This window comes from Xiphophorus hellerii, chromosome 3, assembly GCF_003331165.1.
Source record: "Xiphophorus hellerii strain 12219 chromosome 3, Xiphophorus_hellerii-4.1, whole genome shotgun sequence".
Lineage (NCBI taxonomy): Eukaryota > Metazoa > Chordata > Actinopteri > Cyprinodontiformes > Poeciliidae > Xiphophorus > Xiphophorus hellerii.
In genome coordinates this window covers 3,875,105-3,898,468 of record NC_045674.1, presented here as the reverse complement: position 1 = coordinate 3,898,468, position 23,364 = coordinate 3,875,105, and the positions used below count along the sequence as shown (strand labels likewise).

The window sequence follows — 23,364 nt, the reverse complement described above, 5'->3', positions numbered from 1 at the left end:
CTTTATAGTATTCCTGATAAAATGACTTGTAAATATACAGCATAACATTTATTTTTAAATATCAGTCTTATTTCTTGTTATAAGGTTCAGAGCTCTGAATAACTATATTTTTTATGATTATTTTGATTCAAATCATAATTAAATAATTTAGAAGGTTGATTATGAAAAGAATTGATTCAATGTGCCTGTTGGAAGCGACCCCTGACTTGTGAGGACCTTCAGGTTATTCAATGAGCTCAACTTTTCCTGAATAGGAAGTCAGGATATGATGGAAGATGGACAAGACTGAGGGACAAAGGAGGATAATCTGAGGAGCACTTCCAGGTCAACAAAGTCTTAACCTGTGATCTGTTGAGGAGAAAAGTGATAACATGGTCCAAAACCAAAAATCCATTTACTAGGTTTGAGGTGCTAAATTTATTGTGGTACAAAGAAGAATATACTGATACTTAGGGAAGTGAGAAACGTGGTATTTTGATATGACTGAGGCTCTTGGGCTAACCAAAGTCTTTAGGTCCTGCAGCAAATCTCATTGGTGAGATATGCCTCGCTTGAGCTGCTTAAAGGAAAAAAAAGGGCATCCATCCTCCTTCTCCGACGCGCATCTTTGCTTTCTCCACTCGGCTATTCATCGCCACTCTTTCAGCCTTTCGTCCGCTCGTGTTCCCTCTGTCTCGAGCGCTCTTCCTTTCTTTGCCCTGATTGGGATCTGCAGTCAGACGGATTAATACATTCTGACAGTAGAGGCAGGCTGCCCACACACAAACACACACAGTACAAGCAGCACGTGCGTTTTAGAGAGGCTCTGTGTGCATATGTATTGCCTCTTAAGCTTGCATCATAGTGAAGGGATGTCTACCGATACGATGCATACTGAGACCATACTTGCACACACACACACACAAAACATCAGTGTAAAATAAAGTGCTCCTAATAATTCAGGGACAAGCAGTGTGACGTGCAGCCAGTGCCCACAAGTGTGTAACTGTGCGCACATAAGAGTGAGTGCCTGTTCCTGCATGACTACATCCACACTTCATAATTTATACTCAAAAGCACTTGCTCAAAGAGATTCACAGAGGCAGAGCAGCAAATGGGCACACTTTGTGACTACCCAATTATCCCCTCTCTCTTCTCCTTCTTCTTCTTCCTCTTTTCTCTGTCACTTGGTATGTCTCAGCTTGCTCTTCGACCGCCGATGTTAAACCAAGTGCAAGTGGAGATAATCTTTAATGATTATTGTATAATTCAGCCATTCTTTCACATTGGCTGTTCTGGTCTAATAAGTTTTCCTGACAGCCCTAACACTGAATAAATGCAATTATGGTCACAGCAGCCTGATGCAAAATAGGCTTCCTTTGGAGAAGAATGAGAATAATGATCATTATCAATATTCACAGCTGTAGGAAGGAAGACAAAGTACTGGAATCACTTGTTGACTCTGTACTACTTTAGTACACAGAGGATTTCATGGATGACTGCAGGGTCCCTGGTCCCCTGGTAGCAAAACAAGATCAGCTCACCAACCCTCCACCATCATGCTTGGAAGCTGGAATGAGACGTTTCTTCTAACATCCAGTATTCTTTTTTTTTCATTATGACTGAACTGCTCTACTTTGGCCTAGTCAGTATGAAGGTAATTGTGCTAGAGTTAAGGTTAATTTAATATTCAATCTTCCCAACCTGGCATAGTTGATTATTTTTTTTCAAATTGCACAATCATGAGCTTTACGTTTTAAAGTGGTAATTGAAATATATGGAGTCTGAAATATCTTAAGGTGAATGTATTAAATCAACTCCTGCAGCAGCATTTGTCTTAAATGTTTTTAATTTGTTAATAATATTTCTGTAAAATGATTTCAAACTGTTTCGTAACACTGCTACAGTAAAAAGAAAAAATGCACTTTTTAAACTCTATGGAGTTTTACATAGTTTGTATATATCTATGACTGTGTGATGTGCTTAGCTTAAGAAAAATTTATCTGGCCCTCTACAGTTCCATCCATCATTTTAATCTGTTTAGAATATGCAGCAGTGCAAATGGTACTATCTCCGGTGGTCAATGGATAAAAGACATAGGTACGACAGGGAAAATCACTACTTAGATTGTCATCTGAATCTTTTTTGCCAAGTCATGGTAAAATCATAAAAGCCAGATCATTTACAAATTAAAACCATAAAGCCAACAAGTCTTTTTTATTATGATTTTTATCATAACTGTATCCCTAAAAGGTAAATAACCTCCAAAACATTTTTGCATATAAGCTGGATAAATTAGACCTTAAAGGAGCTATCTTTTGTGACTGTGCAAATTGTGACATTTTTGTGTAAGCTTGTTTAAGTCTTGAATATTTGGCCTAAAATAGCTCTTAGTCCTGCCCTCTTTGGGTTGAAAGGTGACTACTGCAGTTGAATTTTTCTGTTGGTTACAAACATTGTTGATATCTACAATGCAACGCCACATTTAAGTATAAAACCATTTCATACACAAATGTAGCTAGATTTGTCACCAGTTGTTTCTCTGAACAAAAGAAGAAATTGTTTTAGATGGGTCTAAATATAGCATCAAAGTCGTTGAGTTGGCAACAGTGTTTTCCTTCGCCCTGAACAAACTTGACTAGTTAATCAACCGAATTTGAGCAGCAGAACCTGGATGATACTTTCCCTCCTTTACAGAAGTGCTGTAAAGGTAAACTTACTTTTTTTCCAACAGTAGATGTTTTTTTTTAATTTCACCATTACTAAGAATTTCTGATCAAGATAATGAAACTCAAAAGTAAGTAGACTCTTCAGTTATTAAATGTGATGTAAATGTTAAAACTACTCATCAATACTTTTGGTAAATTTGTTAATGCAACATAGTTTTCTGTCTGGGAAAAAAAAAACAAATGAAAAAAGAAAACAGAGCCGTCCTGTGTCAAGACCCAACATATGCTACCAACATTATTATTACGTAGGCATCAAAAAATTAATATATCTTCTTCCTCTGTGCCTTAGAGCGCCATTGTTGTTTCAAAAATATTAATAACACGTCAGTGAACCAGTGGGTGAAATGTTTGCTCCTTACAATGACCCGACTGACTGCAGGGTTTTCTAACTCTTATTTGAAACACAGTTCTCTGTTGGTATAAATATGAAATAATTTGTCATAAAACATCTATTTTTATAAATATTTTATGTATTTTAAGCAGTATTTCTTACATCTTTAGTGGTATTGAAGCAGAAACCCACTGATTAATAATAAAAGTCGTTATTTACTCCTTTATATAAAAGAAATAAAGATCCAAGACTTTAGGTGGAAAGAAAAAAAAGCAGAGGGGACAAAAGGGACACCTGGATGAAAAAAAGGTGGAAGCCAGCGCACATCTGGTGAAGGAGACAATTGAGGACAAATACTGAGGAATGATTTTAAATGCCTCCTGGGCTACAGAGAGAAAGGGCGGGGTAGCGGGGCGGGGGAGAATAAAAGCCGGGACGGGAGAGAAACATCCATGAGGGACGCACACGCGTACACAACAGAGAGCCTCACCAAGACTGAATATTGTATGAGGCGTTCTCATGGGCCACTGCAGAGCATGCGAGCAGAGATGGAGAGGTGGACGTATTTGCGGTCACACACACATTAATGAAAACACACACGTAAAGAAAGAGATGGGGCGACACACTTGGAAACACCAACACATGTACGCACACAAACAGAACCAGTGGAGCTTGAGCTGATGTGGCCCAGAGCTGCCCAACGCCCTGCCACGATACAAACACACACATACACACACACCCATACACTTAAGAGCCATCTGCAGTTGGAGATACTGCCTACAGAAAGGCTTTACTGCTGACACTCTGAGACAGGCAGAAAGAGAAGGACAGGAAAAAGGGAGAAATTGTCGTGACCAAGTGAATCAGGAGATTAGGAAGGAGGAGGGCAGGAAGAAAGACAGGAAGTGACAGACAGAGATGTAGAAGGAAAAAATGTTGCCCCAAACTATGGCACCTAAGTTTTACCTTCAACCCACTCAAAGGTAAAAGTGCTTCGCTAACACTTTACATGAGGTTTCAGCAGTTTTTGCAGGGAAGCTCTCATTGGATGACTTTCCCCTTGGATGCATTTCGTTTCACCCTTAAAACTGTCCAACAACACGTCCGCTTCAACAATGTAAAAAAAACAACTAAATTGTATAGATAAGCAAATGAAGAGCTCATCATTTCTCAGCATTAATCAAAGAATCTGAAATATTTCAGGTGTTTGTCTTCGAACAAGAAAAAAGTCTTTAAAAAAATAAGGGTAGTCTTTTTAGATCTTATAGTCTGAATCACATCACGATGTGCACAAAAGAGATTTGTTGGTCAATCTCTCCAGCAGTAAATGGATGATGGATGTGCAGCCTTCATATCTGATTGGCAGATGCCAGCCTACCCAAAAAACGCTCTCATTCCTGACAACAACACAAACTTTCTCACACCAAGCCATCAAATGACAGATTCACTGCTTTTCACTTTATTAATTTTACGCTTTGGTACTTCATGTGGTCTGAAATGATGTGATCTGTGAAGAAAGTTTGGAACTGGTACATAGTACTAAAGAGTCATTAAAACAAAAATGTACTTCATAAATCCAGAGAAAACTGGGGTTTCTCTGTTTTATTTCTTTTTAATAAAGTGTCAGAGAAATTATCAAATGTTTTCACACCCTCAATATACCTTGACACTGGTAATGGACCAATGTCTACTTTGATTTCCAAACTTTAGTCAATAAAAGACGAAATAACGTGCTGAAATGCTGAGAAATCCATTTCAAAGCTGGAGGAGTTCTATTAAAAGTTGTAACATCTTAAGGGGCAATAAGTACTTTAAAACATTCTCAGCAGTAGAACCTGGCTATCAGTGGTTAATGAAACACTTTCACCACACAACTACACACAATGCCTTTAAACAGCAGTAAGATAACTGGCTAAGTTTAACACCTAAATGGACTCTATTGATACATGAAATTAAACATTTGTGGGCAGTGAAAGGTTAAAACTGAATTTACTTTATGTTAGATTATCTGGAATGTTTGTGCAGATTGTAATTTGGCAGGTTACAGTGGATGAAAGCAGCAGGGAACCATTCCTACTCCAATATTCCTGTTTTCACTTTCCATCATTGCCAGCACAAACTTTCATTCCAAAACTGTGAGACCAGTTTGAATAAATTAAAGACTGGGAATGTGAAGCCAAACCATCTCAGGTCATGTTAGCACACCACTAAAAAAGCCAAATAAAATCTGTTTATGAGTGGGTAAGTTTGCTGGTCTGCTTGTGTGGATTTTTTGCAGAATGTGACTTTAACTGGAGCAGCCTTTGTTACTTGCTGCTGATACTGTTTGCGGATGACTGAAAGTCCTGCGGCAATGTGCGTAAAAAGCAAGTGAGAAAATATTCAAAGGCGACCCGGATGCAGCTTTAAGTCATGGCTCCATAGGAAGCATGAGTGCAGCACAGCAATGCACACGGCCCGCTGAATCATACCTAACCGTCTCGTGTTGAATTCATGAAGGGGTCATTATGTATAAAAAGGGTCAGCTAAGCATGTGAATGTGCTCCGTGTTCCCTCGATGAGCTCCAGCAAAGCACAGCAAAGTAAAAAAAAAATTTAGTTCAGTGATTGACCTCAACACCGTCTGCTCTGACCTAATCTATCATCTCTCTTCTGTAAATGAAAAACTATTTTTCAGCCATCACTGACAGATTCTTGTTTATGTGGTGGCCATTTTGTGCTGAGGTGGTTTTCAATTGCTTCCAGATATTTTCCTTCTTTGGCGTTTTGCCCAAGTTGCTCCCTGAGAGATCCCAGGCTAGCAATGCAACTAAAACCACAGAAAGTGATGAGAACCAAAACAGCCTTTAACCTCACCGTGAAAGATAGAGGTCAACAAGTCAGACATAAATTTAACTAAAGAATCAGGAAAAGCATCAGATGAACACTAACATTTATTCTACAATCGTGCCACTCATGGTGGCTGGATGTTGGAATAGATCTGTTATATTAGTTCTGATTTGTTCTTTTTGTAGACTTTTGTTCATAATTATCTTGGTTGAGCCATCACCTTTTTGAACAATTATTCCCTCTGGTTTTGGATGTTGTGCAACTGGAAGGATGTTTGCTGTTACTTTTTTACTTTTGGAATAAGGTATGGCATCAAGGTATTGTTTTTGCAACCAGGAATAGATGATTATCATTTTAAAAGCTCAAACAATACCTGAACTATGACCTTACATCCCAGAAAAGTGTAAAATAAGGCTCCATGGATGCATAGCCGAATCAAAGATCAGAGAGAGAATGAGGAAGTTCAAACCATCTCTTCCATCGATCACAATGAGAAAGGATTATTTCCCCGACTCCAACGTCTCGCTGACCATGCAGCCAGACAAAGATTTAAGACTCCCACATACTTTATCTGAAGCTGAACAGCTCCCCGTCCCTCCAGCGGACTAGTTGAAGAGAAATATCAACACTGGCCAAGTGCATTTCTGCATAAAACTCAACAACAAACTTCTGACCAATCACATGATGCTTCGCGCAGATTTCTGTCAAAAAATACACAATTTTCGTAGCATTTCAACATCAATGGGGGCCGATTTTGGCATGAAGCATGTGGGAACCTTTAAACAAATGCACTGATGGTGTCATCAAGGACAAGTAATATTGTCTCTGCTGCACAATGTTTGAGCAACTGTATCTTCTGTCTATTCAGGCAGAAGGCCTATTCAGATTGGTTGTAAGCCTGACTGCTATCAGAGACCTTTTCTGCCCACAGAACAAGGCTTTAAAGACACTTGGATGTTAAGAGTTACAGGAACATTTAAAATCCCTTTGGGACAAATAATGTATTTTCAATTGGATAAAAGTAGTAGTAGTAAAACAAAACAGAAACCTAGTTGTTTTACATTTTGGCTTTAGATGGGTTTCTCAGTGGAGTTCCTGAACTTTGAGCAGAGTAAGTCTAACAATTCCCCCTGCTTGTTGATGTTGAGATAGTGTTTGTACCCTCTGGCTCCAACCCAAAGAGTGATTCAAATCTTCCAAAGGAGCTCTTGGCTTAAATATAAGTTTCTGTGAAAAAAGAGAAGAAGTCGTCTATCCTTTTCTGTTTGTGTTTTTTGTTTTTTTGGGGGGGTTGTTTTAAAGCTCTGGATTGAAAGGTGAGCTTAATACTATCCTGGTCCAAAGGAAATAATAATAATAAAAATAAAAAAATAAAAAATAGGTAAACATGAACCCATCCAGCCTTAATGAACTGTTCACGGCTTAATTATGTCTAAATGTTGGCCTGGAGAGTGCTGAATTAGATTAGTTAAGATTAAACCTTAATGATCCCACTTGAGAATAAACACAGAGGAAAATACTGGTAAAACACATAAGCAAAAAATAATTTTCCAGCATTCATATACAAATAAGACTGTGAATCAATAAATAAGAGCCTCGATTCAAACATCAACAAGGAGCAAAACAAGTCAGGCCTTTTGACATTACAAATATTTGTGACCGAAAAGCTGCTTCTCAGCGGCTCTCTGACTTGGTAAAAAGGTCTTAAAAGTTTTAAAAGTATAAAGTTAGTTTCTAAAAATAAGTAAAACAAAAAATTAAAACAAGGGTGAAAATTCCTGTTCATACGACCAACAAAATTGAAACAAAGCTCAATTTCAGGCTTTTTAAAACATGAATGAGGACAGAAAGCTAAATAAGCATGATGAGAGACTGTTATGTTTGAACAGAGGATTTAACAACTACCTGAAGAAAAAACAGGATACCAGCAGGATAAAACAATAAGACTAATTTCTCTCCAGGTAAATAAACAGTAAACCACATGGATACATTGCACAGAAATCTGTTTGGTTCAAGGGAAAATGTGAGTAGTAAATGTGAAAGTGGTCTTGTAAAAGGAAGATTCAGAAACAAAGCGTGTACAGTTATTAAACCCACCACCCGCTCTCTTGTGTTCCCACGTTTTACCTCGATAATGTCGGCATTGGTCCGGCTCTCGTGTGGCTCGTTGTACTCTGTGTACTTGAGCAGGACCTTGTCCATGTCGGTGCTGGCGTACTGAAACAGCTTGTTTGAGTGGTTGAAGATAATGAGAGCGATCTCGCAGTCACACAGGACACTCAGCTCGTACGCCTTCTTCATCAAACCGAACTTCCGTTTGGTGAATGTCACCTAGCGGAGGAAAAAAAAGGAAAAGGAAGTGAAAATTAAACTATTTAATACAACATAAAGTTTCATGTTCATAAAAGGCGATTTTAGCTGCAGCCATTTTCTTTTTTAAAACCAAATAAAATATAACAACTCTAAATCAAACATTTTATTTCTTTCTTGTTTTCTTTAAAAGGTCCACTTGGCCCAATTAATCAGTGAAACCACTGAATTATACCTAAAAGCTCTTGGTGCAGTTACAGAAGAACGGTCAGTGCAGTAAGATCTTAAACTGTTCCTATACTGGCTCATTGTTGCAAAGGAAAATTAAGCTGTAGCTCAGAACTTTCTGGTTCGGTTTCTTGTTGTTGTTGGCCAGTAACTGCCAGAACTCTCCACATTAACTGTTTTTACTACCTCAGAGGACTGAGGTGATACTGGAAGAAAGTTAAATCTGTCTTCTGTGGAGCCATCTCTGAGTTGATTTGATCATATGTTCATGGATCAGTACCTCATTAAGACCTAATAGTAAAACTTGTTTTAATTTTCTGGAAGAAGATACCAGATTGTTATTTTTAATAGAATTTTAAAGAATAGATGATATACTCCAAAAAGTGTTTAGGGCCTTTGTGAAAATAGCCACAACTGGCCCATAAAATCAGAGATTCTCCACTATACCTAATAATCAGCATAAGATGTTTCTTTTTGCTGTAGATTTCCAGCAGTGAGCTTGAGGAATATTTATTATTTTACCTCCCCCACCATCATCTTCACTCTGCAGGGTGGCAAAATAAACACTGAATCTTGTCCAGTCTGCTTTTTACAGTTTCAGATGTTTAAAAAATTAATAAATAAATTACTACTCTTACTGAGGATGTTTCAGTGAGACATTTTTTTATGCATTTCCTGACTTACCGTTTTTATATCAACCCACACAACTGCTCTTCTTGCATGTCAATTACCCTTTTCATGTCTTTCCCATTTTGAAAAGTTGTCAAGATCTCACATTCTATAAAAAAAATTCTTAACACGGGCTTATTTTCATTGTAAAATAAATGTTACCAAATAAGGTTGAATTTTCTTTAAAAATATTTAGTCTTTAAATATGTGACAAATATATTTTGAGGACAGATAAGTGTGGCAATAAGTGTGAAGGTTATGAAATATTTGAACCCTTAAGTGGCTAAGTTTTCTGTGCAGTACAATAAAAAAAATTGTTTTTGCAGACAAAAAGATGCTAAATTAGCTAGAATTTGTTCATGTGTATATAACACATGGAATAGACAGATTTTGGTATTGAGTGTCCAAATGAGGGGAATTAAGCATAATTGAGTTACAGTAGATAATAGTAAAATGTTTCCCTTGTATGTGTAAAATTAACATTAACCTTCTTTGGTGGGAAACACATACCACATTGGCTGCATTTTGACAGCTTGAGGAAAACTCACAACAATAGTCTAAAAAGGATTAAAACTGAATGTGTGGGAAAATATTTTGAAGGATCCGATTGTGACATATTAATAAGTCATCCTAGTGGTTTATTGGTCTTCTTCTCCAGGGGGAAAGTTTTAGGTGTGAGGACAAAAAAAAATTGATTTTACATTATTTTTTTACACTAAAACAATACGGGACATATTAAAATACAATTACGTCACCTTATCACATCAATGTTGACATGTAATGAGAAAAACTGAAAACCTGATGAAAAAGGTGATCAAACAAGTAGCAGACAGACATAATGCTATCTATCTAAGGCAATTTTAGTCCTTATAACAGATCTCTGTGCAGTAATAGGTTTCAGTTGTATGACCTCAAAGCATCCCTCTGTTTTTGCCAAAATACAAAAATAAAAAAATTTAAAAAAATACTATTTATCCAAAATGCAGAGTTTTTACCCTGAGGCTGATATTCATATCATCTTAAACCAGAGCTGCTCAAAAGAGTACATCTTCACTAAAACAAGAATCAAGACTCCAATCGTTTCATCACTTTGCAGGCACACAGTGTCAGAAATGTACAAGATTGAGACATTTAATTAATGGGAAAGACAGGCTCCTTTTTTCATGTCCTCAGTTTTTACTTGCACCCACAGTGGCTTTCACTTCCCGTCACATTCACCCTCCCCATCATTTTCACACTCTGTTATGCTCTTTTCCATGCTCTCTTTCTATGTCACACATGCTCTCATGCCTTCTTTTCCACACTCTCCTTCTGTCACACATTATTCCTCTCTTTCAAGCAGACACACACACAGACTTTCCCTTCCACAAGCCCCCTCAGTTGTGAACATGCCGAACAGAACTGGAAGTGTTGCTGAAGCACAGGGTCCCTTGTTGTCTGCTGATTGGCTTTGGAAGTGCTTCTCTGCTTTAACCAACTGGTATTTACAATCCGGGGAGATTTGGCTTTGTTTGGATTAAACACGCAGGATTGCACAAAAACAAACACACTGAGTAAAAAAGATTAGCAAGAGGGAAAAAGGCTTCAGGTACGGCTACAGTTTTATGCTGTTTGATGTGAGGGAAATCAGAGTGAAAGTAAAATCTGTCCACAGATGGAGTAAAACAGGACAGGGAAGTTTTCAAAGACGCAGCGTGTTCAGGCCACGCCCACAGGTGACATAATATTTTCCGTCAGACATAAAAGTCAAAAACAAGTTGTGACGTCTCTGTCTGAGGTTACAACCTGAAAAGCAGGAGGTTAACAAGTTGGACTTGAAACATTTGTTTTCTGGAAACCAAATTTAACATAAATCTCTAGTTTTTGTACCAGGAAAGCCATTTCCTGAAATTCTTTTTATAAACCTTCGATTTTAGATTAATTCTTCAAAAAATCTAGCCATGACCCAGTGGCTGTTTCATTCTGAATAATTTGGGGTAAAAATGTAATTATTATAATCTTCTCTTTCAAGCAGTATCCAACTTTACAGTTAGATACTCGTTACTTACTGATAAACAAGTGAACTTTTTGATGTTTCATCGTTAAAAAATACTAACATCCATCCTCTCCACCCTTTGGGTTCATTATCCGTGCCATAGAAAAGAATGGTGCTCCTGGATTGGCTTCTTTACAAAAAGCCAGCCAATAGCATACCTGTATTTTCTTTCAAATATTTTATAAGTTGCTCTAAAAAAAAAAAAAAGACTGAACATGTGTCAATTTTTCAGAAATTTTTTAGTGTCATATTCAACAGAAAAAGCTGCAATTTACAAGGATTCATCTAATTATTTCCTGGTGAACATATTACCAGAAAACATAATTTCACAATTAAATTGCATTTTAGATAATAGTAAAGGGTTAGTTGGTTCATGTTAGGTTAACTATTAATTACTTATGAGCAAATAAACCTTGTTAGGAAATCCTTTTCATCATCAGTTAATTCCTGTCTCTTGATATTCTTTTCCTTTTTTGTTTAAAAGCCTCATTATTAGTGATTACTAACGATTCCTTCATTTGTAGTAAGTTAACTATTACCTAAGTACAAAAACATGGGAGGAGATGGTTAATAAATAAATGGCTCTAGATAAACTAAGGTTTTCAGTTAGGTAACAATATCATTAGATTCATTATGAAAATTCATATTTCTGTGGAGCACCGTTGCATTACAACAAGAAGGTTGTGGTTTGAATCTTGGCCTTGGATGGATGTTTCTGTGGCTTTTAGTAGAAAGTGTTCTCATGTTTTTTGCAATAGTTTTAACAAGATAAAACTATTGCACTTCCATTTGCAATTATATATGTTTTTTTTAGTTTCCTACAGTGAAAGTTCCTCCTACTCTTAAAGAAGGCCTCAACAACAGATCTTTGAGAGTCTGAAGCCAAAGTACTTATTCAAGAAGCATCAATGCATGATGTATCACTGTTTGTGTAGCAGCTTTAACAATGAGAGAAACAGCTATTAAATAGTTATTCTGACATTTGCAATCACCAATAGACTCCAAGGCCAGTGAGGTCCTTTCTTCCACTGCACCACAGTTACAGCACTAACTGAACACACTATCAGTCTGCCTGCACTGACAGACACTCAACACTGCTATCCTGGAACAATAGTTCTGAACTGAAACTGTAATTGAAATTAATTGAGTATGGAGAGAAAGAAGAAAAGAAAAGTGCAAACAAGATATGATCACTGAGGATGAGAGACGAAGCCATGCGAGACCTTCAGTGTCTCCATCTTCCTCCCCCTGTGATCCCTCCATCCCTCTCGTCTCGTGCTCCTTCCTGCCTCAGCACCTGACATGTTTAAGCCGCTCGTCTCTTTTGCTCCTCTTATTTCCTCGCCCTTGTTTTCTCTTCCTCTCCTCTGTCAGTATTTTCCACATCCTCTGCACCCCCCCCCCCCCCCCCCCCCGCACCCACCCTCCTTTTCGTGTTAGCTCACTCATTGCTTCCTGCTGCCACAAATCAAATTATATCGGGGTCGTATCCACGGGCAACCGACTCCCTCCTCCCGTCTGCCCCACTCATTTCCCACCTCATCACACATTGCTACCATCATCTTACCTCTCTCGCCCCCCCACTGTGTCATCTTTATCTTTCTACCCATCTACATATGCCCCCCCTTTCCTCTTCCTTTCTCTCTCTCTCGCTCGCACACAGAAGGAGTAGATAAATTATGTGGCGAGGCTGGAAACGAAGGAAATTACGGCTCTGCAGGATGACAAGAATGGTTGGTGATGAAGAGACAAGCCGCCGCAAACAACAACTGCTCCCCTAACAAATTATAAGGTCACCCACCAGCATGGAAAACAAACAAAATTAGTCAAAACATCCCAGCAAAAGTCCTCGTTTCTCTGTTCACTTCTTCTTCTAGAGGACAGTGGGCAGGATGGTAGTGACTTTGGCCCTAATCTTCAGTCCTGATGTTCACCACAAAGACTAAACAAGCTGGAGGTAATTGACATTAAGAGCAGAATAGCGAGGTAACCAATAGCAACTGAAGAATAAGACATCAATAGTGAGAAAAGAAAGGAGAGAAAGGGAGCTAGAGGTTTGATTTGTGTGTGTGTGCGCGCACGTCAGAGTTTGTGTGTCTTGGCGAGGTTTGTGGCTGTGTGGCAGATGGATGAGAAAACCACCACAGACAACCGCAACCTCTCCTCGCTCTTTCCGGCAGCCAAAACCCCGTTTTTTTGTTTGCTCACTCACAGTTCACAGACTACACATTTGGTCTTAACAGTTTAAATAACCTGATGCGTTTGACCACAGATTGTTTCATTTTCCTAATAAATTTCACTAGAGGTTCACAAAATACTAAGATATTGACCTTTTCACAGCAAAGTTCTAGTAAGTCATTTTCTTTTTGCATTTTAGATTACATTTTAAGATTGTCTTTAAATGATTGCCTGAATGCACAGTAACTTGTATATGAATTCATATACTTAAAAATTAACATTTTACAAATATGAATGTAATATACATTTTATCATAATTGAACCAAAACCTTGGACTTTATTTGATAGACAATACTAAATCAGAACAAGTGGAAAGATAATGGAAAACAAAAAATAGAGTCTATTTGAATCAATAATTTGGGGTTTGTTGTCATCTTTGGACATATAAGAATTGGCAACTTTGTCCATTGCTCTATGCAAAAGAACTTAAGTTCAGTTAGACTGGAAGGAGAATGTCTGTGTTGGATTTAGGTCTGGACTTTGACTGAACCACTCCAACACATGAGTATCCTTTAAACTAAACTATTCTAATATAGCCCAGGGTTCTTGTGATCCTGGAACGTGAATGTCAGTCAAATCCCCTGCAATTCTTCCAGGCTACATGGATCACGACCAGATCACCTACTGTATGTTGTGTGAAGGAAAGAGTCAAACCATTTACTTCTCACATTTCACTTTAAACTTATGCAATACTTACATCCTTAATACATTAAGGCTTGTGGTTTCTAAGATGACAAATGGTGAGGAAGGCTTAAGGAGTATGAATACTTTTGGGAATCCTAACACAGAAGACATGTTAGGACTGCTTTGTTTTTTGGTTTTTTGCTTTTCCTGACTATTAGGCTTCTAAATTGAAATCCACCATCTTATTTACGAGCTAGAAAGGTTAGATGGTCAAATAAACTTATCTGCCATCAAGACAGAACAAGCAGACATTCAAGTCCGCACCATTTTCAAGCAACTTAATAAGTAGAATACACGGCAACCTTTGGACCTACAGCCTATTATAGTTGTCATATTACAACAAATAAGCATCTCTTATCCTTAAATTACCCACACATGATTACCATGAGGTCTGGCTGTTCTGTAACCCCATACTAATTGGCACTGTTCTTGCAAGATTGCTTTGGTTGTTACTGAGATGATCTTGCTACATTTGTGTATACATTCACATGGTATTAAGTTGGTGCCAGAGCTAATCAATCCCATTTCTCTGGATTGAAGATGCATTCTAATTTGTTCTCTTTAGTAAATCTGTCCTAATTTATCCAAAAGATCATCGGGTTTTTTTCCACATTAAATATCTCATTGAGCACAGATTTAATGTACATTTTGCCGTTCTATATCAGTCTCATGGATAAACATTGTAGCTGATTTTTTCTCTTAGGTTTTCTTGTTAAAATGTGTCACAATGAAAACTAAAAGTCCACTATTTGATCCAAAATTACATCCAAAAATCTGAAAAATGAAAATCCATCAGGGGATTTGAACGTTACCAGTTCTGTTCTCTGTTCTCGCTTCTGTCTTTGTCATAATAAGAAACGTGGTATTTGAGATGCTGTCATGTTTCCAGCTGGGGCCCACACTCTGAATGCTGTTTATTTTGTGGAGCTTATGGCAGCATCTCCGAATCAACATGTAGGAGGGTGACGGGCTGCATGTTCTCCAAAAAATTCATTTGATTTCCTTTCAGAAGCTGCGCTGTTCATTAGATGAAGCAACAGGGAGACAGGATATAAAAATACTCCTTTCTTTAGCAGCTCTACACTATGTTTCACTTCACCAACTAAATGTCAACGACAGAATAAAATCCTGTTCAGCTGTTTAGGTCACTGTGGGTGAAAAACATCAGATAAACAGAAATAAAGCTGTGAAATGCAAGTATGGTTTTGGCTCAGTTCAGCCTTATTTTCTGCTCTTTATTGCCATGATCATACATTACCACACAGGGCATGCAATTACTGACAAACAAGTCACTATGTGATACAAATGCAAACTTTATTACCCATCTCTTTCATAGACGAGAAACAAACCAACATCCTTCAAGAGAAATTGGTTACAGAAGCTCTTTTCCCTCTTTTTTAGAAATATTAACTTGATTCATATTCTAAACCTTACATTGACTTTAAAATCTAAATGCTTCTACTCTCTCTCTTCTCTCTCCATTTTTTATTCATTCCCTTCCCCTCTCTCTCTGGTTTCGAAGGTGGGCACGTCAAATCCATTACTCAATCTGTTCAATGGAGCAAAGCCCATTTACCAGTTGACTCATTTTAGATGGATCATTTACCCTTTCATCTTCTCTGACAATGCCACTGATGTAACGAGGCACTGGGGCAATTTTATGCTTTTTGATAATTTCTGTTGTTTTAGGTGGGTGCAAGATGAGGTGAAGAGGTAGGCTGCTGCATCAAAAGGTGTATTCAAAGAGTCCTACGAAACATGTCTGCAGAGTCATATGACCCACCGTCATCTGTGATGCTACAGTGTAGTTTAGAAAGCTGAGGGTCAGAGGAGGTAATGTGATCTGCTCTGTGTTAGATTTATCTGAAAGTGATCCGCTGGTTACTGGATGCAGCCGATCGATACGAACACCAACCAGTTTCCAGGCATCAGCCTGTAGATTACAACATCTATAGTAAATCATGCTATAAGCTGTGAAACTACTGCAATTACAGTTGTGTAATTTCTGGACTAGAAGTTTGTTTTTCTCACCATCTGGCTGGTCCAGCGACTTATGACTTTATGATGTATTTTTTAACTGATACATTAAATATTAATTCATACTGACACACATGAATCAAGGATGCAAATATTACTGTCTGCAGATGTGAGAAAAGTTGAATGCAACCTAGCTGCTTAATAATGTGCTGCAAGGCTTATGTGTGGTGCAGGTTGTTGCCAAAGAGGCGAACATACGACTTTACATGGGGGCTTTTTTGGCATAATCGCTTCTCTATTACCCTTCTCTATTACCCTGGTGCACACTTCTCCGTCTGCAGTATTAAAATCAGATGAGATATACTCTGGAGTGACTTTTAGTCCGGAAACTTGTGTGTTTTTATGCCCTACATTGGGTAGGGTTTGTATGTAGTCTTGAAAAACCATTGAAACATATTATTACACACCGACTTCCAGAAATGTAGCCACAATTAATCCCCATACTATTCATAATCCTGGCAGATTTGGGCTCAACCTTTATGTTTTACCAACTTATTTCTTCTGAATCTAAGTGCAGTGGAGCCCAACCAATTTCCGGTTCAGGATTTGCAGATTTTCCATCTACTTTACAGCTAGGCACTACTTTGTGTTGTTCTGACATGTAAGATGTCAGTAAATGTTTCTGGCCATATCAAATGACAAAAAAAATTAAAGGGTATGAATAAATTTACAAGGTACCATATGTGTTAATTTAGGAGCCGTTTCAAACTTTTTAAATTGCAAACAGATTAATGGGAATAAGATTAAAGGGAGCAAGATAATTACATCAACTAAATTTTCTTAAATAAAGAAAAGGAACTTCAGCTGTGTGTGTTTAGCTGCAGTAAGCAATACATGCATCCATCTGCCAGATGACTTTTCTCCAGCAAGGCTTGATTTTCTTTTCCCCGTCCATAAACACCCATAAAGAGCAATTTGGTGTTAATGGTTTCTCTAAAGGCTGGATTACTGGACTGAAAGACAAACTGCATTGCATCTTTTCTTGACTGCATCAGTTTAAGATATTAGCAAGCAGTTTGGTTAGAATTTGAACAGCGGCTCATTTCATCATCACTAACCTGTCTGTTGCGTTCATCAGTGATCCTCTGAATCTGGATCTTTTTCCTCCCCATGGTTCTGGCGTTGCGATGGGAGGAGGAGGGAGGATATGGAAATGAGTGAGGTCACAGATGGCTGTGGATGTAGTTCCTCCTCTGTAGATGCTTACTTGCTTTCAGTTTGACCTCTTTGTTAACCCTGACTCTGTCTAAAGCACCTGAGCAGAGAGGCTTTTCAGTTCAGACTGAAAAAAACTGAAAAACAAAAAAAAAGAGGGACAAGGAGGAGAGGAAGATGGGGTTCTATGCATCCAGCACCATCCTCAGATCATGGTCCTGTTTTTGCGGGCAGGTCATGAACACTCCGCTGGGATCTTCTGCCCTCCCCTTCACCTCAGCTGGGCAGCTCCTGGAAAACAACATAAAGGCATTCATCAGACTGAGGGAGGGAGACGCAAAAGGGCAGATAGAGGCTGTGTTTGTATATAGTGACCCAATTCGGCTACTACAAGCCCTCACTTTGCCTTAACGCAACATATAATAAATGACACAACAACACATTTGAGAAAACATCAGATCAGAGGAAGATTTGGTTGAATTGGAGGGTAGACTGGGGTGGATCTGTTGTGGTGCTTCATGCAGAGCACGAAGCGCTTGGGGGTCTGCGAGGAGGGAGGCTGTGCTGTGTCAGCTTCATTAGAGGCATCACCGCCACATCACTGATCTGCTGGTCGCCCACGGCTACCGGCTGCCCAGCCTGGGTCGCCTGACACGCCAAATGTGATTCCCCAATCAGAGCCACAACAAAAGAGTCTATGGATGCTGCACATTTCCCGTTTTCTAAACAGTCTTTTTGGATCATAATTTCTCTACAGAAAACTGTTTAACTCTCTGCATCAGGATGGCTCCAAATCCTGAATGGATGGAAGTTCTTCTCTCCGATACAGACTTTTTTTCTGAAAAATTACCCTGACGCCTAGCCAAATATTTGAGAAAACTGAAACATTTTTATATGTTTTGGCCTTTAATCCACACAAAAACAAATTTTGAATCACTAAAAATTATTATTTCTAAAAACTCCAACCAAAGCGGAATAAAAAAATAATAATAACTCAGTATTTGTGTGTGTACATTGGAAAACAAAGATTTAAAGTCCCTCACATTATAGTCTGCGACAAATAATGCTCCAATATATAAAAGTACTTGCTTTAACATGATTCCCAATGGATAATGTCTTGTTTTAATTATTTCATACGCTATTTAAAAGTAGTTCAAACTACCAATATATCTGTCCACTCAAATCAACCTTCTGTTCCCGCGTTTAATTCCTAACGGGAAGTCGTGGTTGTTTTGAAGCAATGTGATTGGTTTTAACTTTGCGCTACGCTGCCCCTTACGGGTTTGGCATGTTTAAAATAAATGTCAGGAGCATTTTCAGCGGGTTCATGTGAAAGAAAACTTTTCTGAAACTGATCCAGTGTGTTCAATATACAACCATCTCTGCCACATTGTTTTAAAAATAAATAAGACCTCAGAGCGAAGAAATTGTAAGTCTGCAAAATAAAATGAAAGGGCATTTCTCCAACCATGCGTTTGACGATTCATAAATATGTCGACCAATGAAACAGCATTATGCTTTTTTAACTAAAATGAACACTGACCTAATTCCAGAAAAAAAACAACAGAGAAAAATGTTTGTCTAATCTATGCAACCATCTAAATAACCATGAATTATGGTTGTTCTGAGATGTACCATGATGGCAGATTGAAAACAGAACACATTATAAATTCTAATTATCAGAAGCATAAAGCAATGAAGAAGCCCAAAGTGTTTATGAGAATTCATACCCGCTCTTGAATGAATGAGACAGCAGAGACCCACAAACGGCAACAGAGGCATAGACTGTTTCAGGCCCTGTTACTACTATTTGTAGTTCAGATTTAAATATAGCAATCTATATATGCATGCAGACTGTTTATACACTCTCTCTCTCACACACACACACACACACACACCCCCACACGCACACCCGCAAACACACACACACAGCCAAGCGGCAGCATGGCACAGCTGAAGCCTCTGGAAAGCAGCGAGCACAGACACAACAGCGGCTCCTCGGCGTTGTTTGCTCTGCCTCTACCTGGGGGAGCTGCAGCAGAAGAACGCCCTCTATTTACATCCATTCTCCTGAAACAAAGAACTCGAAACTGTCTGTCATGAGACTGACATTCCTTTTGTGAAGCTGTGGGCGCCGCGCTGCATGCTCATTTAGAGAGAAGGCAATCGGCTAGGTTTAGATAAGATGTTTATGAATTATGCACTGATGGTAAAGAGTGGAGGGAGGCAGGAAGAAGGTGTTATGAGTGTTATGATTGCTGTATCAGAAACTTCGAAGGAGAAATGAAGGTACATCTACAGTGAGCTGCAGGAGATGAATATTTTACCTTTCTGTTCATCTTGTGCCGTTTGATTGGCTCAGGCTCGGAAGAGTTCAGCTAAGGTTAATGAATTCTATCTGGATCTCCTCGTTAGTGTCCCTCCAGAAAGAACAAACGTTCCTAACATGTGGGTCATCCATTTTATTTCATTCAGCATCAAATGAAAGAGGGGTAAAAATGGACACATATTTGAGCAAAATAATAACAAGGTGAGTTCAGAGTCTCTCGCGGCGCTTGTTAACGGCCGTGCGGGTGAGGGACTCGCTCCGTTTGCCGTGAAGTTCAAAGGCAGCGAACTGAGGGATTTGTCTTCAGGCGGCGGTCCGATCACACATGAAAAGGCTGCTTTATCTGCCTGGGGTGGTCAAGTTTCGACCTTTTACCCTTCACGCTGCTGCTGCTTTTCGCTTCCCATGTCTGATGTCAGGCAGAGTCTTTGCTCTCGCATGGGAAGCAGAGAGCCTGGAGTGTGTCTGCTGCCTCGCTGCAGGAACAGCAGAAAGGCTTTGGACAGGGAAAAGATAAATGCTGATAATTAGGAGCCTACAATGGGCCTAGATTAGAACCCTGGGGAACACCCAAATGCGTTACAGCATTGTTTCTCAAACACTGGAGGCACTGGAGGTATTTAGCTTAATTCTCACATGATGTTTTGGTATCAGCTACTTACGAGGTATGAAGTAGATATGAAGTAGATTAGATATTCTGTCAAGGTAATCAGTCCATGCAGTCAAACAATGAGAAGTTACAGAAAACTGTTCTTTTTTTATTGCCACTGAAAAGGGAAATAAGTGGGGAAAAATTCAAGAGACAAACTCTTGTTGGAGACAGAGAACTGAGATGTGACTTGAACAATTTCCGGTCTTCCATTTAATTCTGAGAATAAAAATTTGATGTGGACAAAACGTCAAAGACAACTGCCGCTTGTTCTAATTGCATAAATACTATTAAAATTGCAATTCAATTAAAAATAAAAAAATATTAATCCCAGAGGGACATTAACTGTAATTTAAATGTATTCAGTGTTTGCACAGTCATATTGATAAAATTAGACTATGTGTTCCGATTAAGCTCATTTGTCAGATTAAAAGTACCTTTTGAAATTTGACAACCTCTAAGTAGACATTAAACATACTTTTAATTAAAGCTATATTTTTGTATTAGAAATGTTTTCTATTGATTTCATAAGCTGTAAGTGGAAAATCATCATAATTAAAAGAAATAAAGGCTTTCAAACATACATGTATGTATTTAATCTATATAATGTGTTTTATTTACTGACAAAGTTCCTGAAATAAATAGACTTTTCACTAATATTCTAATTCATTGAATGGGTCTGTAGAAAATGATGCTGTGGGGACAAAGAATCTCCTGTAGCGGACTGTATTACAGCGGCTCTACAGAAGCCTCTGATTTAAGACAATGTTGTTATATAACATTCTATCAAAAAGTGAAATAAAGGGAAATAATCTAATTTTAAACGTTTATATATGATGCAACAACGTGCTTCAATCCGTGCAGTTCTGCATCTGAAAGGTTCCCAGTTCAACCAGTCATTTCAACTGATAAAGAAAATCTGTTGTGGCGATAGGCCGATCAGGGGTTAAGTGATTTGCCAAAGGGCACGTCAGCCAGATTTTTCCCAACCAGTCACAGTTTGTGAACTAGTGACCTTCCCTTTGACAACCTGCCTGGATGTCCTGCAGGCTGAAGCTGCCCTCAATATTACCGATACATCGCCTCAGATGTTTCTGCTGAGGGCTGAATGTGTCAGGAGCTGCAGAGAAGGAGCACAGAGCTGTGATTGAGTCATGACACACACACAAACACACACATAAACTAAACCACTAAATACAGCAGGGGAGAACAGGGTGTTTGGGCTAGACGCGCTCTGCGTCAGTGCAGCATTCTGTTGGCCTGCACAGAAGGGCAAGATGTGATGTAATCAGCTGACGATGAAGCTCTGTACGTAAGCCCTCAAGGACATGAAATGGTAACATACTGAAGAAAGTAATGAGGGATACCTTGAGAAGAGTAACATTTTTAACTAAAAATGTATTTAACTCACTTTGGTTTTACTTTGTGAAGGATTTTCTCAGTCTACCACTGAAAACACCTAATAGTTACTTTGTATTTTTATAAGTATATCAAAGTAACTTTACCAAAACTGTTCTCTGATTTAATGTTCTCTGAACTGCTTTTTAGAAAAAGAGACTTTTATTTTTATTTTTTTTGTCAATTTGGTAATGTCATCATGTGTGATGCACCTACCACGCCTATCGCAACCCTTCTGAATAGTGATTGATAATCAATGAATACATCAATAACTAAAAGAACTCTCTTTTTTGGCCAAAAGTGCATCAACATATCACATTTTTTTGAAAGCACTTTGATGCACAAGTTTAGGAAAGCTCTAATAATCTTGTAATCTCTTAATTTTCTGGTGGATTTAAAACTACCACAACACATCGTCTTCTTTTATGCTCAGTGCTTCTTCGACTCAACTGCTGAATCAAAAATAGTTTACCCAAAGTAGTTTGAATGTGCCAAAGTCCTTAAGAGCTACATTTAGAATTGGTCTGCCTTGAGAAAAAACAGAAATTGTTAGTGACTGATAAAAGTCAGACTACTCTATTAAAAAGTTGTGTTATTGGTGGTTCCATTTAATAACTGGTTAAAATTGGATTGCTCAGTAATGTGGTTAATCCTGACCCCGCTATCTGTCCTGTTATGTGCGTGTGTGTGTGTTTAGGTGTATGTGGAGCTTCCTGAATGTCCATCCTTGGCTACCCAGACTGTGTTAAGTGTTATTGGAGCAGCCTGGAGCACAGAGATAACAGCGGCCTGGTATTTGAGGGGAAGAAAGGTGCTGGTGAAGGCAGCACTGCCAGAACAGGGAACCAGTGAGAAGGAAATCTCATGTTTTTTTTTAGCTCAGCAGTGATAACCAACATCTGCCCGAGCAAACCACAACTGGCACCACCTTTAATGCACGCTGCATGGCACCCGATCTCAGTTTATAACCACACTTATAAATCTGGTTCTTTACTGCTTAATGGAAACAATCTGAAATTCATTCCTCGTGTGTTTGTGTTCCACCAACTGAGCTGAGAAACAAGGTTTCAAAAAATAATCAGTAAATAAAATCAATCTAGAGATCACAAGATAAATAAATAGCTAACTTAGGCTTAAAAATCTCAAAGTTAAACTCTTGGTTAATATGTTTGTAGATTGAAATGAGTGGGATATTCACATTTAATGAATTTAATGCACTGCAAAATTAACCAGTCCAAGACAATTAAGGGTAAAATGGTCACTTGATTGGTGCATCACTCTTACGTTGATCCAAAATCAAATTGCTTAAGTTTCACTTACAAAATGTAACAACTTTAGTGTCTTAAAACCTCTTATCTAGACATCACACAGAATGTAAACTGAGACACAGCTGCCATATGTCTGAAATTAGTTAAAAACCCCCTTCTTCACAAAGCTGCTTATTGTGTCATTTGAAACCGTTTATTGAAGTGGACATGTTTTTTGAGAATATTTTGAAGCCTCATTTCAAGTCAAAGTAATAAAATGTTCCCAATCAATGCATTTATTGAATAGTACCAGTTATTTCCAAGATGATGTTCAATCAACTTGCAAAATTTAATGTAGTGTATTTTCCTAAAGGCCAACTGTTTCTGTAAGAGAAACAACATCAATCTAAAGTGCAATACACTTCATATAGCATTTAAACCAAGCTTAGAAAAGTGTCCAATTAATGAACTTTTGAATAATTGATTGCATTGCACAGAATTAGATATGAAGAAATTA

The 23,364-nt window shown here is 38.3% G+C and overlaps 1 protein-coding gene across 14 annotated transcripts in view; it reads right to left on the bottom strand.

Annotated features, from left to right (window-relative positions):
• mef2d (myocyte enhancer factor 2d) overlaps positions 1-23,364 on the bottom strand; it is a 116,449-nt gene that overhangs the window by 53,445 nt on the left and 39,640 nt on the right. For all 14 annotated transcript variants that reach the window (XM_032556596.1, XM_032556574.1, XM_032556601.1 and 11 more), the window contains exons 2-3: positions 17,128-17,515; positions 7,996-8,199 (exon numbers count right to left, since the gene is read on the bottom strand). In XM_032556596.1, the coding sequence (XP_032412487.1) occupies positions 7,996-8,199; positions 17,128-17,181 (258 nt within the window). In that variant the 5' untranslated portion in view covers positions 17,182-17,515. The remainder of the gene's footprint in view (positions 1-7,995; positions 8,200-17,127; positions 17,516-23,364) is intronic.